General features: G+C 38.9%; 1 protein-coding gene across 2 annotated transcripts in view; it reads left to right on the top strand.

The window, feature by feature from the left end:
* Nucleotides 1-22,294, top strand: part of PPP2R3A (protein phosphatase 2 regulatory subunit B''alpha) — a 209,327-nt gene that overhangs the window by 175,156 nt on the left and 11,877 nt on the right. For both annotated transcript variants that reach the window (XM_072613579.1, XM_072613580.1), the window contains 3 exons: nucleotides 54-229; nucleotides 786-904; nucleotides 7,440-7,546. In XM_072613579.1, coding sequence (XP_072469680.1) covers nucleotides 54-229; nucleotides 786-904; nucleotides 7,440-7,546 — 402 coding nt within the window. The remainder of the gene's footprint in view (nucleotides 1-53; nucleotides 230-785; nucleotides 905-7,439; nucleotides 7,547-22,294) is intronic.

Below are 22,294 nucleotides of genomic sequence, written 5' to 3'. Positions count from 1 at the left end.
CAGAAACTGATGCAATAAAGTAGTATATTTTATATTGTTTCTTTATTTATTAGCATTGAATATTGGTTCCGCTGTATGGATTTGGATGGGGATGGTGTGCTCTCCATGTATGAACTTGAATATTTCTATGAAGAACAGTGTGAAAGAATGGAAGCCATGGGGATTGAACCATTGCCGTTCCATGACTTGCTCTGCCAGATGCTTGACCTGGTGAAGCCAGAACTTGATGGTAATACCAGTTTATTGTATACCCTGTTCATTTACAGTTCAATAGTAGACATTTTTACAGTCTTTCAAAGTCTCAAAATGCTTAACATACATTATTGCATTTAAGCTTTGCAACAGTCCTAAAAGGTAAGATAGCACAAATTGTTCTGCAGATGAGGAAACTGGGGCTCAGAAAAGATCCTGGCTTTAGGTTTACATGCAGGTAAAGCAAAAATACAAATTCATGTCTTGTGATTTTGAATCCATTGTTCTTTCTACTACACCAAACTTTATAGAACACGTATGTTGAGTGGCATAACCCAAAATGACCTTAAATTGTTTTAACTCCTCCAATTCTTCCTTAAAGTACAAGTCTATTGAATGCAGAGGTCTTTCATGTATTCTTTACCAAAGTTAGCATTTCTAATACAGTGTAAACTAAATCATTTATAATAAACCTTTTGTCGGAAAAATGTATTTTATAATAACAAAACATGTACATGTTGTTTTTAAACTGGACAAAATTTATTTCACCTGATAAGCTTTTGATGAAATTACCCACTTTGCTCTTTATGCAGGTAAAATAACTCTCAGAGACCTGAAGAGATGCAGAATGGCTCATATTTTTTATGACACCTTCTTTAATCTAGAGAAATACCTGGACCATGAACAGAGAGATCCCTTTGCAGTGCAAAAGGTATCATTGTGATTTAATATTATTGCATCCAGCAATAAATGATACAAGATCATAGGTTTTCAAAATATACATATAATAAATTCAACATATTAGTTTCCAAACTATCCTGAGAAGCCTCTTCTTAAAAGAAGCAGCAAATCATATATCGTATCATATAGCATATTGACACGTAGATTGAAGGCATGCATAAAGCATTTGGTCAGAGAAGTGGAGGTGGAAGATCCGAGATCCAAGTAAAATATCTCTCATGACAGCAAGCCCACCTGTGTTTAAGTTAATCTATGAACAAGTTGCTTCAAAAAAAGGTTTGGAAAAAATGCCTCTCACAGTATTTTGTTTTTGACATCTATAGGCTTATCCAAGAACTCTAGAGCTTACAGTCCATCTAGTCAACAACTCATCATACAAAAATTGAAGCTAGGGGAAATAACTTGTCTGTAATCACACAACTGGTAACTGAGAAAGGCACAAAACTAGACACTCATTCAGTATTCTTTCCACTACACCATGTAGCTTTAAAAAAAAATCAGGACCACAAGTGTCACAGAATTCTGAGATCTTTCAGACAAGTTTTACACTCTATACATTTTGCACCTTTAGGAATTCTAAAAAAATAGCATATTAACCTGGAAATTAATTTTTATGTCCAGATGATGAGCATCTGCCATGATTGAAAAGAATTATGAAAAAATAATTTGAATCAAGTTGTGAAAATAACTCAGCACATTCAAGTACCACATTAGTACATCATTGTAGCGTGGAGGTAACCCTGGATTTTTAAAAGGTGTACAGTAGAATGCATTCTTTGGCAGTTTCTACACAATAGAAAAGGTTTGAGTGTGAACCCATGACAGAATGTATCTACTATCCCAGGAAAAGCTATTGATGAAGTACAGAGAAGCTCATCATCAGAAGGCTGGCCACCAAAGAGGATGTTTTTGGTTTTTTGGTCACAGTAATCCATGAAATTCAAAATGCAAAATAAACAGTCCTTTATAACCTCCTTCCACAGTGGCAGGGTAATAGAAAAGGGGAAAGAGGGTGCCAAGAATTAGTTTTTAGAATCCATGTAAATGTGCAGCCTTTGTCCAACAATCAACAAACTTAATATCCTGAAGGAAGAGAACCACATCCTTAATACATATCCTTGTAATAAATGAAACTAGAAGACATAAAAATGTTGGAAGGACATGGAAAGGCGGCTAAAAGATTCTCATCAAGAATTCAAATAGAAGAGTTGTCGGTTGGTTTTGTTCTGTACTCAAATAGAACAAATGATCTTTTGATGAAACACTTGTTCATCTCAACTTATAGTATTCACAGTGATTATAAGGAAACTGAAGCAAACTGCTTATGAAAATAAGAAAGCCCATGTATGAACACTCATTGCAAAGGCTGGAGAGCTGGAGAAATTCTGTAAAGAATCTTTCAAACTTAGTTGTCAAAGTAAGTATTAAATTAACAAAAGGACTAAGGATGAGACAACATACGTACTTAGAGCATTACCAGCCCAACTTATTAAAACAACTTGGTTAGATGAACAAACAGAATTGCAGACTATCAACAACTACATGAAAGAAGGCTCCAACTCACTAATAAGATAAATACAAAGTAAGACAACCTGGAGAATTTTCTTTTATTGTGAAGTTAACAGTCACAAATATATTTCAAATAAAAATATTTCAACAGTATATGAGAAAGAACAAGGGGTTTGTGTTAGACCGTATGAATTTTTGTGTACAGTTGGTTTTTTAAGAATCATGCTGGACATTATTCTTCTGTTAATATCCCCTAAAATCACATTAGTTTTTTTTATTGTCACCTGTCATTTTTCACATTGCTAAAATCTCATAAGCTGTTTTGACATGAACTATCGGTTAGCCACATCTCAACCTTACAATAGTTGGGTTGTTTGGTAGGGAGAGGGGAGTTTGAACCCCAGATGTAGGATTTTACATTTATTAAATATAATCTTACTAGATTCAACTCATTGTTCCAGTCTGTCATCCACTGTAATCATTATCCTCACCTCCCAGTTTTATGTAGTCTGCATAATTGATAAGCATGCTATTTTATTCGTATCTTTATTCAAGTGAATTAAACAACCCTTTGGCACTGCATTAAAGACCATCCTTTATATTTGCTGAATTAAATCAATCACTATTCATTGGGTAGTCATTGACACTTCTAGTCCTACCTAACTAGATTTCTACCCCACCCACAATTCTCCCTCTTTCCTTTGGTAAATTTGTTCTCCCTGAAGCAGCTATTTCCCTCCAATGGTACAGTCACCACATCATTCATTTTCATCAAGTACCACTGACTACACAATATTACTAAGTTAATGGAACTAAGAGGAATTACTGAGAATTAACTAAGCATAAAAGAAAGATATCCAGTCCCTTAAGATCTAGTTATACTAGTAAGATATTTTTTTTTTTATTAAATTTATTTATTTAACTTTTAACATTCATTTTCACAAAATTTTGGGTTACAAATTTTCTCCCCTTTTATCCCCTCCCCCCCCAAACACCAAGCATTCTAATTGCCCCTATGACCAATCTGCTCTCTCTTCTATCATCCCTCTCTGCCCTTGTCTCCATCTTCTCTTTTGTCCTGTAGGGGCAGATAGCTTTCTATACCCCTTTACCTGTTTTTCTTATTTCCTAGTGGCAAGAACATTACTCGACAGTTGATCCTAACACTTTGGGTTCCGACTTCTCTTCCTCCCTCCCTCCCCACCCCTTCCCTTTGGAAGGCAAGCAATTCAATATAGGCCATATCTGTGTAGTTTTGCAAATGACTTCCATAATAGTTGTGTTGTATAGGACTAACTATATTTCCCTCCATCCTATCCTGTCCCCCATTACTTCTATTCTCTTTTGATCCTATCCCTCCCCATGAGTGTCGACCTCGAATTGCACTCTCCTCCTCATGCCCTCCCTTCTATCATCCCCCCCACCCTGCTTGTCCCCTTATCCCCCACTTTCCTGTATTGTGAGATAGGTTTTCCTACCAAAATGAGTGTGCACTTTATTCTTTTCTTTAGTGGAATGTGATGAGAGTAGACTTCATGTTTTTCTCTCACCTCCCCTCTTTATCCCTCCACTAATGAGTCTTTTGATTGCCTCTTTTATGAGAGATAATTTGCCCCATTCAATTTCTCCCTTTCTCTTCCCAATATATTTCTCTCTCACTGCTTGATTTCATTTTGTTTTAAAGATATGATCCCATCCTATTCAATTCACTCTGTGCACTCTGTCTCTATGTATGTGAGCGTGTGTGCATGTGTAATCCCACCCAGTACCCAGATACTGAAATGTTTCAAGAGTTACAAATATTGTCTTTCCATGTAGGAATGTAAACAGTTCAGCTTTAGTAAGTCCCTTATGACTTCACTTTGCTGTTCACCTTTTCATGGTTCTCTTCATTCTTGTGTTTGAAAGTCAAATTTTCTTTTCAGCTCTGGTCTTTTCATCAAGAATACTTGAAAATCCTCTATTTCATTGAAAGACCATTTTTTCCCCTGAAGTATTATAGTCAGTTTTGCTGGGTAGGTGATTCTTGGTTTTTAGTCCTAGTTCCTTTGACTTCTGGAATATACTGTTCCATGCCCTTCGATCCCTTAATGTAGAGGCTGCTAGATCTTGTGTTATCCTGATTGTATTTCCACAATACTTGAATTGTTTCTTTCTAGCTGCCTGCAGTATTTTCTCCTTGACCTGGGAACTCTGGAATTTGGCCACAATGTTCCTAGGAGTTTCTCTTTTTGGATCTCTTTCAGGCGGTGTTCTGTGGATTCCTTGAATATTTATTTTGCCCTCTGGTTCTAGAATCTCAGGGCAGTTTTCCTTGATAATTTCATGAAAGATGATGTCTAGGCTCTTCTTTTGATCATGGCTTTCAGGTAGTCCCATAATTTTTAAATTGTCTCTCCTGGATCTATTTTCCAGGTCTGTTGTTTTTCCAATGAGATATTTCACATTATCTTCCATTTTTCCATTCTTCTCTCTTTGTTCTGTGATTTCTTGGTTTTGCATAAAGTCATTAGCCTCCATCTGTGCCATTCTAATTTTGAAAGAACTATTTTCTTCAGTGAGCTTTTGAATCTCCTTTTCCATTTGGCTAATTCTGCTTTTGAAAGCATTCTTCTCCTCATTGGCTTTTTGAACCTCTTTTGCCAATTGAGTTAGGCTAGTTTTCAAGGTGTTAATTTCTTCAACATTTTTTTGGGTCTCCCTTAGCAGGGAGCTGATCTGCTGTTCATGCTTTGACTTCATGTCTCTCATTTCTCTTCCCAGCTTTTCCTCCACCTCTCTAACTTGATTTTCAAAATTCTTTTTGAGCTCTTCCATGGCCTGAGCCCATTGGGTGGGCTGGGACACAGAAGCCTTGATTTCTGTGTCTTTGCCTGATGGTAAGCATTGTTCTTCCTCATCAGAAAGGAAGGGAGGAAATGCCTGTTCGCCAAGAAAGTAACCCTCTATAGTCTTATTTCTTTTCCCTTTTCTGGGCATTTTCCCAGCCAGTGACTTGACCTCTGAATATTTTCCTCACACCCACCTCACCTCCTGATCCTCCCAGCCCGTGTTTGTGGTCTGAGATTCAAATGCTGCTTCCAGCCTCAGGGCTTTTGGCGGGGGCAGGGCTGCTATTCAGTATGAGATTATGTTCTGGTGCTGAGGTCGGGCTCAGTTCCCTCAGGGGGTTTATGCACAGACCTTCCGCAATGGATTCAGGCTCCCGCCCGCTTGGGGAGCCCCTGTCTGCAGCCACCTCTCAGCTTCTACCTCCCGGGGGGGGGCCTGAATTATGGGGGCACCCCACTCCCCTCTCGACCCGCCAAAGAGACTCTCTCACCCACCCCTGTCACCTGCGGGTGGAGGGACTTGTGCGGCCGCTGGAGATCCCGTCCCTGAAGCCTGCTCGGATCTGTTTCTCTCGGTGCCGCAGCCGTGGCCGCAGCAGGTCTGGGCTGGGCTTTGTGTCTGCAGCGCGACGGACCTTTTGCGAGAGGTTTGCAGATCCCTCTGTGGGTGGAGGGACCCGCGTGGCCGCTGGAGATCCTGTCTGTGAAGCCTGCTCGGATCTTTTCCTCTCGGTGCTGCGGCCGCGGCAGGGCTGCACTCAGCTCCCAGTCCCGGCGCCCAGTCCGCCGCGCGAAGGACCCCCCGCGAGAGGTTTGCAGGTCTCTCTGGAACAGAAATCTCCCTCACTCCAATGTTCCGTGGCCTCTGGGTGCGGAATTCGCCGTGAGTTACTTCCCTGTAGCCATTCTATGGGTTGTGGGTTCAGAGCTATGTGTATGTGCGTCTTTCTACTCTGCCATCTTGGCTCCGCCCCCCCAAGATATTTTTATAATAAAAACATTTGTACAAAAGTCTAGAGAAATGCTATGTACGAATCCAAGCAAAGCTGGATTAAAGGTGATTAAAAATCTTTGGTTAGTCAAGAGAATTCCTTCAGAGAATAATTCAGTACTTTGATGGATCCATGATTTCACTCTCTCCAAAGGTCTGAATTACAGTCTATCCAAGCTTTCTCATCCTTTGAGATTCCTGCACACATCCTCTCATAAATTTTTCAGAGGATCGAAATCAGCAGCAGAAAAGGAACCTTCTTTTATGTCTCTCCACTCTGCATAGATCTATGTAGTTCACAAGTTATTCATAGGTTATATCCCTAGCTCTTCTATATGACCAATTCCATTTCCATTTACACTTTTCTGATATCATCTCCATAATTATTCTCCTGCACAGTTCTTCATTGCCAATATTTTGAAGCCTACTTTCATCTATCATGTCCCTTTCCATTACTCTTTGAATGACCTGCATCATTAAGCCTTTGGAGGCTTTGGCTTTCTATGCGATTTAGCTATGCAGCATTACAAGAAATATACTGATATTTTAAAAGATGAGATTTGTTTCAGGCGGGAGCCTGGAGTCATTAAAAATAACTCTCTTGTCTACTCTGTAACCTATGTAGCTGTTAAGATGCAAACTACCTTCAAAATTAACATTTGGCTCATTTATCCGGTGAACATAAAGTAAGATTATTGCTAGTTTAACAAAAGTCATCCTTCTTACTTTACCATTGCATGCCCAGTATTTCAGCATTAAGCCTTCCAAAATGCAAATAATCCTAGAGTTTTGCAAGTGTTGAATAACTTCCAGTGGTTTTGAGAATTTAATTACAAGGAGATGTTGCAGTTGGTAAGAAACACAACACACTTCTACTGTCATGGTTTAGTGAGTATTTTTATCCTTTTTCCAGTCTCTATATTTGGGTAATCCATTGTCAAGTTTTGCTTCCTCTCAGCTGAGGAACATGAGGACAACAAATCAGGAGGTGGGATTGATAACTAATTTTTCTGATGTCAGAATATGCCTGATATACACATGTTGAAGTGAAACATTTTTCAGATGGACAATTGTTCACTCTGAAAAACATTACCTTCCAATACATATCTTAGTTTTCGTCATGAATTCTTTGTCCAAAACTTATTTCATTTCTTTTATCTCTTCTTTTTAATTAGGATGTTGAGAATGATGGCCCTGAACCTTCTGATTGGGACAGATATGCTGCTGAGGAATATGAAATTCTTGTTGCAGAGGAATCTGCTAATGAGCAGTTACAAGAAGGGTAGGTGGGATTCTCCCTACATTTCAGAATTTTTTCATCTGTTTCTCAAAATGTGACCTCATGACAACTCCTACATTGCTATGGCTTTCTAGAGAGGCAGGGCATGCAAAATGTTTGGAGAGGCTGTCTGCATGGCAAGGAAGTACGCAGTGAAGTCAAGTCAAGAAGCATTTATTAAGCATCTCCTCTGTGAAGCATTGCTGGGGCCTGCCTTAAGTAGAAGGCCCTCTATTACCTTTTCTGCTTTATTTCCTCTTAGAAACCCAACCAGAATCTGAGGCTCCCCCCAATACTAACATTAAGAATTCCTTCTCCCTGAGGCTTATACTGATCTTCTGTCCATACTAAATAAATTTTGTCACAGATATTATGAGCTTAGATTTATGTACCAGCAAAGAATATTCACCCTTCTCTGCTCTAATTGGGCTTTATGACTATATCAGAACAACAACATAAACACTTTGAAATCTCCATTGTACCATTAACAAATTCCCTATGGGTTTAGACCTAAAATTATTATTATGTTAGGGTCTTCTCCCTAACATTATCTTCCTTCTACTATGTCTCTGTCTTCTTTGTACAGTCATTTGCATGTTGTCTCCCCTTTTAGACTATGAGCTCTTGGAATGCAGGGACTATTTTTATTTTTGCTTTTCTTTGCATCTCCAGCATTTAGCATAGTGCCTAATAAGTAAGCCCTTCATAAATGCCTGTGGCCTTGAATTACTCTAATACTTAATTCCTTCAGGCAGTCAGCACTACATAATTTGTTTTATCTTACCTGAACTAGGATCTCACTGCTACATAGCAATCCTTTTATTTTTTTTCCTGATTAATTCTTTGTACATTACCCATAGTAGTCCTTCCACTATCTCCTTCTGGATGCTCCCTCCCTTGGTCTGTCCTGGGCCATCTTTTCTATATTCTCTTTCTTAGTGATCCTGTCAGTTCTCATGGGTTCATCTCCATGTGTGTGCATGTATGTGTGTGCCCTGGAGTCAGGAAAACTTAAGTTCAGATATGACCTAGGACACTAGCTGTATGATCCTGGGCAGATCTCTTAACCCTGCTTGCCTTGGTTTCCTCATCTTTAAAATGAGCTGGAGCAGGAAATGGCAAAACACTCCTATATCTTTGTCCAGAAAACCCTAAATGGGGTCACGAAGATTTGAACAGAACTGAAATGACTGAACAATATGTACATATGTGTATGTGTATATACCCCCAATAATTTTCCAGGCATCTAGACCCAGATCACCAAATGCATGCTAGATAACTTCACCTGGATATCGCCTAAATACTTCAAACTCAACATTACCAAAATGGAACTCATGATCTCATCCCCCGAATCTACCTCCTTCCAGTTTCCTTATTTCTATTAAAGGCACAATCACCCATCCTTCTGGTTATCAACCTCCGTGACATCTCTGATTCCTCCCTCTTCCTCATGCTACATATCGATTCAGTTGACAATCTTATCAATTCTTTCTCCACAACATAATCTGTCCTCTTCTCTCTACTCAGTCACCACACTAATATACTTTTCACCTTTATTTTTGTAAAAGCCTATGTAGTTTTCTGTCTTCTAGACTCTCCCTTTCCCATTGCTTCCTCCACATAGCTGACAAATTGATATTTTTAAAACACAAGTCTGACCATCTCAACTCTTGTTCAAGAGGTTCCTAATGGCTCCATATTGTCTGTAGGCTAAAATATGACTGCTTCTATTTGGCATATAAAGATTGTCACAACCTGCCTCATTTCCATGTTTCCAGACTTTTCACATTCTTCCCCAATTCACTCTACATACCAAAATAACTGATGCACATGCTTTCGCCCAAACTTACCGTTTCATCTTCCTTCTCCATGTCTTTGCTCAGGCTGTCTCCCATGTCAGAAATGTACTTTCTCCTCTTTACCTCCTAGAATCTTTAGCTACCTTCATGTCTCAGTCCAGTGCTACTTCATAGAGGAAACTTTTCCTGATTCTCCTAGTTGTCGGTGTATTATTCCTCAGTCAACAAGTATTTGTTAATCATCTACTTCCTGTGTGCCAGATACTGTGCTAAGGATACAGATACAAAGAACGAAGCAATCCCTACTTACACTGAAGTTTACATTCTAATGGGGGAAACAACAAATAGGCATAAAAATATTTAACCTAAATATAAAGTCAAAAAATGCAAATGCATAAATTAATATTAAATACAATAAATGGTTGTAAAATATATAATATAAATATAAAGTCAAAACTTCAGTATACAGAGTAGTTAAATATAACAAATGGATATAAATATATATGAGTATGAAGTCAAAAATGCAAATGTATACATAGTAGTTAAATACAAGGTAGAGAGAACACTGCCAGACGAAATAACTGAGAAAGGCTTCATGCAGAAGATGGCATTTGAGGTACTTCTTAAACTTTACAAAGAAAAGGACTCTGAGGTAGAGATAAGAGAACTTATTCCAGTCATGCGGAAAAATGGGAGATGGAGTGTTATGTGTAAGGAACAGAAAGGCCAGTTTGGTTGAATTACAGCAGGGAAATGATATCTAATGAGGATTGAAAGATAGGCTTTAAAAAAAAGCTAAACAGAGAAGTTTATGTTTTATCCTAGACGCAAAAGGAAGCCCCTGGAGTTGGTTAAGTAACAGTCATGGGCACAACTGTGTCTAATGACAGTTACTTTGGTAGCAATGTGTAGAGTAGGTTGGAGCAAAAAAAGATTTTTGACCAGTTAGGAGATTATTGCAATTATCTAGACAAGAGGTGGTGAGGGCCTACATTAATGTGGTAGATGTATGAGTGGACAGAAGAGGATGCAAGATATATTGTAGAGGCAGAAACAGCAAGATTTAGAAACAGATTAGATTTTGGATGGGGGAGTGTAAGAAGTTCAGGAAAATTCTTAACACTACAAACTTGAGACGTGAATGATGATGGTTGTCTTTGAGAGAAATAGGGAAGCTTGAAAGAGGATAAGGTTTAGGGATAAAGATAATGAATTCCGTTTTAAACATGTTAAGTTTAAGATACTTGAAAATCTGCCCAGTAGGCAAATGATGAGGCAGGACTGAAGTTCAGGGCAGAGACTGGTGCTGGATATATATCTGGAAATTATTTAGATGAAAGATGATGGTAAAACCTTTGAGAGCTGATGAAATTACCACAAGAGAGAACAGAGGTTCTTAACTTTTTTTTTTATCACAGCCTCTTCTGAGAATATTTTTAAGAATTATAAATAAAATCAATGGAATTGAAATATAATTATCAAAATACTTCTTAAAAACAAATTCATGGACTCAGGAAACCCTAGTAGAGAGGAATAAGAGAAGAAGTCTCTGGATAGAACGTTGAGGAATACCCACCATTGTTGGGGGAGGAATGATGATGATGATGAGCTTCCAACAGAGACATCAGATGGTGAGACAGGTAGAAAGTATACCAGGGTGAGGCACAGCCAAGATGGCAGAGAAAAGCAGGGACTTGCTTCAGCTCTCCCCCAAACCTCTCCAAATACCTTTAAAAAATGACTCTAGGGACAGAGCCAAGATGGCAGAGTGGAACGACGCTTATAGTCTAGCACTTCCCCCACAGCCCACAAAATACCTGTAAAAAATTACTCTCAACAAATTCTAAAGCAGCAGAAGCCACAGAACAACAGAGTGAAAGAGATTTCCAGCCAAAGGTAACCTGGAAGGCCGAAAGGAATGGTCTATCCCACTGGACACTGAGTGGAGCAGCGCCCAGCCCTGGCTGGCCACGCAGCACTGGGAGGAATAGGACCTGAACAGACCTCCAGGGCAGAATTCTCAGCAGGGAGGGTCCCACATCCCTCAACCCACAAGTGACAAAGAAAGCTTCAAAGGTCAGTGTGGGAGGGCTTTCCCAGCTGGGCGAGAAGATAACAGGGTTCTCACAGCAACAGCAGCAGCAGCAGCAGGAGCAGGTGGCAGGCAGCTACGTGGAAGCAGCCACGTGGAAGCATCCTGGGTCCACTGTCCAGGGAGCTCAGCTTAAAATCTCAGGCAGACCTGAGTAGCTGATCTGAACCTCAGCCCTCAGTAGCAGCCCTGCCCCTACCCAAAGCCCCCGGGGGAGTGGAGCAGCTAATCTGAATCTCAGCTTTGTACTGGGAAGAAGAGAAGCACTAGAACCCTCCTCTTGACAAAGCATTCATAAGTCAAGCAACTGGCTGGGAAAATGCCCAAAAAAGGGAAAAAAAAAATAACACCATAGAATATTACTTCCTTGGTGAACAGGTGTCTCCTTCCATCCTTTCAGATGAGGAAGAACAAGGCATATTGTCAGAGGAAGGCAAGGCCTCTGCCTCCAGTATCTCCAAAGTGAATATGAAATGGGTTCAAGTCATAGAAGAGCTTGAAAAGCAAGTCAGCAGCCTGCTAAAGGAGAACCAAAAAAATGCTGAGGAAAATAACACCTTTAAAAAGAGGTTAACTCAGTTGGAAAAAGAGGTCCAAAATGCCAATGAGGAGAAGGAGGCTTTAGAAAGCAGAATTAGCCTAATGGAAAAGGAGGTTCAAAAACTCACTGAAGAAAATAGTTCTTTAAAAATAAGAGTGGAGTTCAACGAAGTTAATGACCATATGATGAACCAAGAAGTTACAAAACAAAACCAAAGGAATGAAAAAATGGAAGATAATGTGAAATATCTCAATGGAAAAACAACTGACCTGGAAAATAGATCCAGGAGAGACAATTTGAAAATTATGGGACTACCTGAAAGCCATGATCAAAAAAAGAGCCCAGACATTATCTTTCATGAAATTATCAAGGAAAACTGCCCTGGTATTCTAGAACCAGAGGGCAAAATAAATGTTGAAAGAATCCACCAATCACCTCCTGGAAGAGACCCAAAAACAGAAACTCCTAGGAATATTGTGGCCAAATTTCAGAGTTCCCAGGTCAAGGAGAAAATATTGCAGGCAGCTAGAAAGAAACAATTAGAGTATTATGGAAATACAATCAGGATAATACAGGATCTGGCAGCTTCTACATTAAGGGATCGAAGGGCTTGGAAGAGGATATTCCAGAAGTCAAAGGAACTGGGATTAAAACCAAGAATCACCTACGCAGCAAAACTGAATATAATACTTCAAGGGAATAAATGGTCATTCAGTGATATGGAAGACTTTCAAACATTCATGATGAAAAGACCAGAACTGAAGAGAAAATTTGACTTTCAAACACAAGAATCAAGAGAAACATGAAAAGGTGAACAGGAAAGAGAAATCATAAGGGACTTTCTAAAGCTGAACTGTATGCATTCCTACATGGAAAGATGGTATTTGTAATTCTTGAGACTTTTCTCAGTATTTGGGTAGGTGGAGGGATTATACACACACACACACACACACACACACACACACACACACACACACACACACTTATAGACAGAAAGTGCAGTTTGAGTTGAGTCAGAAGAGATGATGCCCCGGAGGAAAATACTGGGATGAGAAATAGTGGCTTAAGAAGGGAATAACATGCTCACTAAATTTGGTATGAAAATCTATCTTACACTACAGGAAAGTAGGGGAGGAGGCGACAAGTGGGATGAGGGGGATGATATAAGGGAGCGCAAATGGGAGAAAGGAGTAACTAGAAGTAAACACTTTTGGGAAGGGACAAGGTCAAATGAGAGAGTTAAAAAAGGGGGGACAGGGTAGAATAGAGGGCAATATAGTTAGTATTACACTACATGACTATTATGGAAGTCTTTTGCAAAATGACACACATATAGCCTGTATTGAATTGCCTGCCTTCTCAGTGGGGATGGGGAGGGAGGGAGGGAGAGAAGTTGGAATTCAAAATATTAGAAACAAATGTTGAGCATTATTATTGCATATAACTGGGAAATAAGAAACACAGGTAATGGGGTATAGAAATTTATCTTGTCCTACAAGAAAAGAGAGAAGATAGGGATAAGGGAAGGGTGGGATGGGATAGAAGGGAGGGTACATTGAGGGAAGGGGGAGACATGGGGAGAAAATTTGGAACTCAAAATTTTGTGGAAATGAATGTCAAAATCTAAAAATAAATTAATAATAATAAAAAACAAATATTGTAGAACATTTTGTAAACCATAAAAGACTATACAAATGTCAGCTCTTATGTCTTCTGAAAATCAAATCTTTATGAAAAAAGAAAGGATATTTAGGACTTTGTAGTTTTTGTGGTGGTCCTCACCTCTGGTTTTGTGTTTGTTTTTTAATGGTTTCTTATTATCTCCTATAACCCAAAATAGCCTGATATAAGGATAGACACTGGTTCTCAAGTCACAGGACCTGGGCTCATATTTCACCTCTGATGTGATTATAATCCTGGGAACCTCCTAGGAGAAGTTTTATTCCATGGATTATTATTTCTTTCTACTTACTTAAAGACATTTTAGACTTGGTATTATGTCATCCTTAAGATTTCAGATTTTGGGGAGAAGAGGTTAGAGAAAAGGAAGATTAAAATTATTTTACTAATTTAAAAAAAATGACTAACAAATTCTAGAGCAGCAGAACCCACAAAAAGACAGAATGAAACAAATTTCCAGCCCAAGACCACCTGGATGGTCAGTGAGAAAGGTCTGATGCACCAGGCTAGGAGAGGAGCACAGTTCAGTGTGGACCACTCTAGCACAGATCAGGCCCCAGCAAACCTGGAGCAGGCCTCGGGACTGAATCACTGGCAGCTGCAGCAGTTTTCAGACTTCTCAACCCCCAAATGCCAAAGACAACTTAGAAGGTCAGTGAGAAAGTTCTGTCAGACCTGCATGAGAGAGGAGCACAGACCAGACCAGCCCCAGGGCAGCAGCCAAACAACTGATCAGAAGGATATTACAGAGATGTCTTTACTGGCACTGATGCAGAATTCTTCTGCTTTCCCCCATACTTGGACCTGGGTCACAGTCCTGGGGTAAGGAGCACAGGCATAGCAGAGTTTGTGGCGACAGTGAAAAGGGAACCTTCCTCACAGTTCCAGGGCAGAAAAGAGTGCTTGTGGTCACTCACAGACCAGAGCACAAGCCAGGAGAGGAATAAACATCTCTCCTTAGATCATGCCATCTTAGAAAAACTAAAAACTTACAGGTCCCTAGAAGTATCTTTCAAACAGCTGCACAAAACCCCTGAAGTTTGGGACAGTACGCCCTCCACACTGGAAGCAGACCCCATAGTTCTTTAATAGAGAGTTAAAAAGTCAGGTAATTGGCTAGGAAAATGAGCAAACAGTGGAAAAAACTCAGACTACAGAATCTTACTTTGGTGACAAGGAATATCAGAACATACACTCAGAAGACAACAAAGTCAAAGCTCCTACATCCAGAATTTCAAAGGAAAATATGAATTCATCTCAGACCATGAAGAGCTCAAAAAGAATTTTGAAAATCAAGTAAGAGAAGTAGAGCAAAAATTGGGAAGAGAAATGAGAGTGATGCAAGAAAATCATGAAAAACTAGTCAACAGTTTGGTACAGGAGGCACAGAAAAAATGCTGAATAAAATACCACCTTTAAAAATAGACTAATCCAAATGGCAAAAGAGATCCAAAAAGCCAATGAGGAGAAGAATATCTTAAAAAAGCAGAATTGGCCAAATGGAAGAGGAGATGCAAAAATTCACCTGAAAATCATGATCAAAAAAAGAGCCTAGACATACATCATCTTTCAAGAAATTATCAAGGAAAATTGTCCTGATATTCAATAACCAGAGAGTAAAATAGAAATGGAAAGAATCCACTGATAACCTCCTGAAAGAGATCCCAAAAGGAAAACACTTAGGAATGTTGTGGCCAAATTCCAGAGTTCCCAGGTCAAGGAGAAAATATTGCAAGCAGCCAGAAGGAAACAATTCAAGTACTGTGGAACCACAATCAGGATAACACAAGATTTAGCAGCTTCTACACTAAGGGACTGGAAGATTTGGAATATGATCTTCCAGAAATCAAAGGAGCTAGGATTAAAACCATGAGTCACCTGCCCAGCAAAACCAAATGTAATCATTGAGGGGGTAAATTAACATTCAGTGACACAGATGAATTTTAATACTTTCTTGAGAAGCTAGAGCTAAGTAGAAAAATTGACTTTCAAATACAAGACTCAGAGAAGCATGAATAGGTAAACAGGAAAGAGAAATCATAAGGAACTCATTAAAGTTGAACTGTTTACATTCCTATGTGGAAAGATATTTGTAATACATGAGACCTTTCTCATTCTTAGGGTAGCTGGAGGAAATATATATGTAGACAGAGAGCAGAGTGAGTTGAATATGAAGGCATGATATCTAAAAAATAAAATTAAGGGGTGAGAGAGAGGAATGTACTAGGAGGAGAAAGGGAGAGGTAGAATGAGGTAAATTATCTCACATAAAAAAAGGCAAGAAAAAACTTCTGCAGTGGAGGGGAAGAGGTAGGAGGTGAGAGGGAATGAGTGAACCTTACTCTCATTGGATGTTGGCTTAAGGAGAGAATAACATACACACTTAATTGGGTCTGGAAATCTATCTTACCCTACAGGAAAGTAGGGGAGAAAAGAGATGGGGGGGGTAGTAGAAGGGAGAGCAGATTGGCAGAGGGGGTAATCAGAAGCAAATACTTTTGAGGAGGAACAGGGTCAAAGGAGAGAATAGAATAAATGGGGGCGGGATAGGATGAAGGGAAATACAGTCTTTTACAACATGACTATTATGGAAGTGTTTTACATGTTGAAAACTAAAATAAATAAATTGAAAAAAAAAAAAGTAATTGGGGAACAAAAGTAAACCAGAAGACAGTGGTGTCACAAAAATTCAGAGAGTGGTCAGCAGTGTCCAGTGCAGCAGAAAGATCAAGAAAAAGGCCTGAGAAAAGACCATCAAATGTGATGATTGAGATCATTGGTAGCATTGAAGAGTGCAGTTTCAAGTGAGTGATGAGTTGAGAAGTCTGATTACAAAGGACTGAAAAAAGGAAAAGAAGTGGAAGCAATAAGTGGAGACAGCTTTTTCAAGGAGTTTGGCTGAAAAGGGGAGTAAAGATATAGAACAATAATATGAGGGGGTGGTATCTAATTCCCTCCAATGTAATATAAACTCCTTGCAGGCAGGCATTGTTTTATTTCTGTATTCTCAGGGTTTTGCACATAGTGCATGCTCAATAAATGCTTGTTTCATTGAATTGACTCTAATATGACTACTTCTTCAAACTGTGGATTATTTAACCCATTCACACCTTCTCATCCTGTCTTCTCTCATCTCTTCTTTCTGTCCTCCCATCATTCTCTATAGAGAGTCCACCTAATATGTAGACATTCCTGTAAATTCTTAACATGGCATGACTCCCAAGAGAACACAGGGCTGTCTGTGGTTATCTTTTTCCTACCTAACTCTTTTTATGGTCTTATTCTTCTTTATTGGGATCTTTTATAAAGTTTTTCTTCATTGGTAATTTGATGCAACCTACTCATATCCATTGTAGATCTTTCCATTTAGACTTCTTAAATGTTAAACAAACACTGGAATTAATTCCATTTTAATATTCTTGTATAACTTAGCAGTCCACTTCCATTTTTCTGAAGCAAAATTGTAATAAAATATTTATATAATTTTATTTTCAAGTAAAGTATATAAGAATAGGTGTGTTTATCCCAAGTTGGGAAACTAAGGTACAAAGAATCTGATTTTCCAAAAAGTCAATAGGGAAGCTAGAATTTAAAATTGGGCATTTTAGTTTTCCCCTTATGTAAAAAAACATTTTTAATGAAATAGTATTTTGACTAGAACTAGAAAAGATCTTTGAGATGAAATAAATTATGTAATTCCTTGATTCTAGTTCAGGGAGCTAGGCCACTAACCTCCCCAAGAGATAGAATTTAAATATTTAGGATTATTTTTCAAAGTTAGATATTTCTTTCTCTTGTTATTGTTTTCAAATGCCATTAATATTGATAGATAAATGATTCTTAATTAAATTGATAGCTATTCCACTAACAGATTGTCTGATCTATTTTGAGACAAATACTAAAAACTCATTTTTCACATATTCTTTCCTCTTACTAATAACAAACTATGCATGAAAAGGTTACCCTGGATTCAAAGATACCATTTCATGAGTGTAATTAAGACATGAAAATACATTTTACATAGTGAGGTAATGGATAAAGAATATGCCTTCTACTCATTGTGTGTTATAGTGTATTTGAGAAAGAAACATCCATTTTTTTAAGACAGTGTCCAAAGATACATGGTATTCTGGAAAAAGCCACATTTTGTCGAATACAAGCTGAAGTGTGAGATAAAATCAAGGATGAAAACATTTAATAATAGCGCATGAGATGTGACCCAGCAATTGCACTATTAGATATCTACCAATAGAGGCCAGGAAGTAAAGTTCCAATAAAACAGCACCTTTCATTGGTAGTAAAGTTCAGAAACAAACTAGGGGCATGTGAATGGGATAATGAACAAACTGTAGGATCTAAAGGTAGCGAATATAAAGTAAGGGGTGACAAGTACAATCAATACAGAGAAACATGAGATTTGCATAAAACAGTTCAGAAATTAGCAGAACAAAAGGTGCCAGTGACTACAAAACTATAGATAAAAAGATAACTGAAAGCTGAAATCTGAATATCAGAAAAAAAACAGTAACAAGTCAATGAAACTTGCCCCCTCTTTTAAGCAGAGAAAGGGGCAGGATGGGTTGTCACTGTCCAACAGTCTCAGTGTCAGCTGTTTTTGCTTGTTTTTGTTTCAAAGGGAGGAGTGAATTTCACGCATCTGTGACATGGAAACCGAAGGCATCAATAGAACCTTCTTTAAAACAACAGAGCAGGGACAGGGATATTCCACTAGATAGAGTAACAAGGGGTAGATGCTGTAATTTTGATGAAAGAAGCAGAAACTATGATTTTTCTCACTAGAGGATAAACAAGGTGATTGGAGCCCCAGGGTCCTGTAATGACTGAACATTGTACTCAGTTCAGGAGGAGGATAGAAGCAAAAAATAGGGATAATAATAAACATTTATTTAGACATCAGTGCTCAGGAGCTATGCTAAATGCTCCTTTTTTTAAGTAAATTCTTATCTCATTTGATCTAAAAACTCTGGGAGGTAAGTGCTGTTATTATCCCTATTTTACAGATGAAGAAACTGAGGTAGAGATTAAGTGACTTGTCCAGGGTCACACAGCTAAGTCTGAAGCCATATTTGAACTCAGGTCTTCCTGCTTCCACAACTTGTCATCCAAATACATGATAGCTAGAAGTATAGATAACAAGTTCTGTCTGGGCATCAGCATTAGTAAATAACTCCTATTTAGATCCTCCAGCCAAACTAAACACAGATGAGTCCACCCTGTAGCCTCATCCCAGGATGCCAGAAGTTGAAACACACCCAGGAGACGATCTTCACCTGGAATACTTGGCCCTATATCTAAGTCCTAAGCAGCACAGGCCCTATACTATTTCTAGCATGCTAAACTTTTGATAGGGATTCCACAGTGTCTCACAGCTTAATGTAATCACAAATGTCACCTGAAAATGAGAACATCTTCACTTGCCTCACATGAGATGGTCCTTCTCCTTGCCAAAAAAAATCCTTCTACATATTGAAATAGCATTCATTCTATCCCGACTTCTCTAGTAGATTGCCCCCTATATTATCCCTACTCTCTAACTTATCCATGTCTGTGGGCTGCTTCCCTACTTCCTACATCCATGTTTTATCCATCCTCAAAAACCCTGCTAGTTATTACCTTCTATCTATTTCTCTTCCTTTTTGTGGCTAAACTTTTCACGAAGACCATCTACAATAGGTGCTTCCACCTCCTTTCTTCTTATTTCTTTCCTTTTTACAGTATGGCTTCTAACCTCATGCAACCAAAACTTACTAAGTCTCTTAAGTACTATCTAATGGCCTTTTCTCAATCCTCATCCTTCTTGATTCAACCTCTTCAGAGCCTTTGACACTGTTTATCACAAGGTTCTCAACCAGCCGGTCAGACCATCCCTTCTTAATCTCCTTTGCTGATCCTGGTCACATTGATGGGTGTGCCTCAGGGCTTTGTCCTGGGCCTTCTCTCCCCAAATTATTTCACTTAATTATTTAATCACCATGGATTCAATTATCTCTGCTTATGCTGATGATTTGCAGTTCTACTTACCCAGCCCTGACTTCTCTGCTGACCTCCAACCTCACATTTCCAACTAAAAATGTCCAGTCAACATCTTAAACACATGTTCAAAACTGAACTCATTATATTTTCTCCTAAGCCCTTCCTCCCCAACTTCTCTATTACTATAGAGGGTAGCACCCTACTAATCCCTCAAGCTCACATCCTCAGTCACCACCACCACCCCATCCAGTCTGTTGCCTAGGCCTGTTAATTTCACCTTTGCAACATCTCTTGAATACACACCTTTCTCTTCTGATACTGCCCCAGCTCTGGTGCAAGCCTTCATCACTTCACACCTGGATTAGTACAGTAGCCTGCTTGTAGGTCTGCGTGCCACAAGGCTCTCTACACTCCAGCCCATCCTCCATTCAGTTGCCAAAGTGATCTTCCAGGTCTGACCATGTCACCCCCCATTCAGTAAACTCAAATGACAGCCTGTCACCTACAGGATCAAATACAAAATGCCCTGACACTCAAAGCCCTTTATAATCTGTTAGCACCACCCACACCAACCTTTCCAATCTTCTTATACTCCTCCCGCTTGTCTTCCATGAAGTGTTCAGTTCAGTGATACTGACCTCTTTTGCTATTCTCATATAAGACACTCTGGGCATTTTCACTGGCTGTCCTCGATCCTTGGAATGCTTTCCCCTTCTCCTCTCCATCACCTAGCTCTCCTAGCTTCCTTTGTACCACAACTAAAATCCCACCTTCTGCAGGAAGCCTTTCCTAATCTCACTTAATTCTAGTGTCTTCCTTCTATTGATTATTCTCAACTTTTCCTGTATGTAGCTTACTTATAATAGTTGTTTGTATGTTGTGTCAAGGTTCCATTAGACTGTGAGTTCCTTGAGAGCAGGGTCTGTCATTTGCCTATTTTTTTTAAATCCCAACACATAGTAGGTGCTTAACAAATGTTTAATGATGTAAAGATACATCTAAAGAATCTTTCCTCTTGAATTTTGCACTGATCGTATTGTGACACACCTTCCATTTTATCATACTACACTTGATAATAGAGGATCATCACAGACATTTCTTTTGTTGCACTAATCAAGAAAGCATTTATGATCTTAACATGTGCATGGGAGACTCCTTTTTGGACAGTAACAAATCAAATGCCAACAAAGTAGTTAGCACAATGGGATCTTTCATTCTTTATACATTCATGGACAAGGGCCTCACAAATAAGAGTATCAACATACTCTTAACATAAAGTAGGATCTTTTGCTGTTTTTGTTTTAGTATAATCAGGTGCCACTGATTGAATCTTACCTACATCATAGAAGAGTCTTTACTAGGACCAAAGTACAGAAGCAACTTTCTTTAAGTAGAAACAGTATATGTATTGTATCATTAATGGGATTAAAGATCTTCCCCATCCATTAATGGGCCTGGAAAGATTTGTAGGAAGGCTCACAATTTTTGTTAATGAGGCATTGGTTCTCAAGACTTCTGATGCCCTCTGGCTCTAAAAAAAAAAGTTACAAATACTCTGAGGGTAAGGTTTTACTTTGGGGCTTACTGACTGGAAGCATTTGTTTGGCCAGATGAGACTCTGGGAAACCACTAGGAGCCCCCTGGCTTTGAAAACCCAGATGTTGCTGCTTGCTTCTCTGGCAACTATGGTCAGACAGTTGGACCTGTCTGTTGATCTATGATGTATGTATTATTTATGTATTGACTATGGTCAGACTATGATCTTTGATTCCTCTGTATTTCCTCTGAAGTTCAGGCTGCTGACTTTTTCCCCTGAACTCGGTGAATGATCTATGTGCTTGATTAAAGGAGATTGTTAACCCTTCAAAAGTTGCCTTGATCAAAGATCAAAGAACCTGTGATAGCAAGCCCCTGCCATATTTGTTGGAATGCTTACTGATACATGCATATAGATGACCTGAAACTATGCAAAATGTTTAACATTTTTTGCCCCTTTTCCAGAATTCTGTACTAGAGAAGCAGAATTGAGCCTAAGACAGAAGGCCATTTTGTATTTTTGTTTCACAGGTTAAGTGATCGACAACTAATGATAAGCTTAATAAGCCTAAATCCTCAAAAAGCAGACACCATCTATTGCAAGTTTTCCATCATGGTAGAACCTACTAGAGCTTTGTTTCTGCTGGCCTTGCCTCCAAGAACTTAAGAGCCACCTCCACTCCACCATAGGCAGTGGAGGACTTCTATGGATGGGTTAATTTTTAAAATTTAGATTGAAAATAATCAATTTTCTGGAACATTTTGTAGTTTTCAGAATGCTTTTGTGTATACATTTCATTTCATCTGGAAGTTTATAACAGACCAGCTAAAATAGATGTCATAAAGCTTAGCCTATTGAAGGTCTAAAGGGTTCTCTGTAACAGTCTTATTGACTATTTTACTCACATGAAATAGGAGCAAGTCACATTTCACCTCTGATTAGAATTGCTCATACTGGCTAAAATAGGGGAGCTGTTATTCGTTAAGGAAAACCACAAGACATAAGAACTCCATAGACTAGTGTGTCTGGATGACAGGATCAGGAGACAGAGGCTTCCTTTCTGAAAAAACCATAGTAAAGGCATATAATGGCTAATTGAGGGAGGCAT

The sequence above is a fragment of the Notamacropus eugenii genome, chromosome 5, assembly GCF_028372415.1.
Source record: "Notamacropus eugenii isolate mMacEug1 chromosome 5, mMacEug1.pri_v2, whole genome shotgun sequence".
Taxonomy (NCBI): domain Eukaryota; kingdom Metazoa; phylum Chordata; class Mammalia; order Diprotodontia; family Macropodidae; genus Notamacropus; species Notamacropus eugenii.
This window is presented reverse-complemented; position numbering and strand designations above follow the sequence as displayed.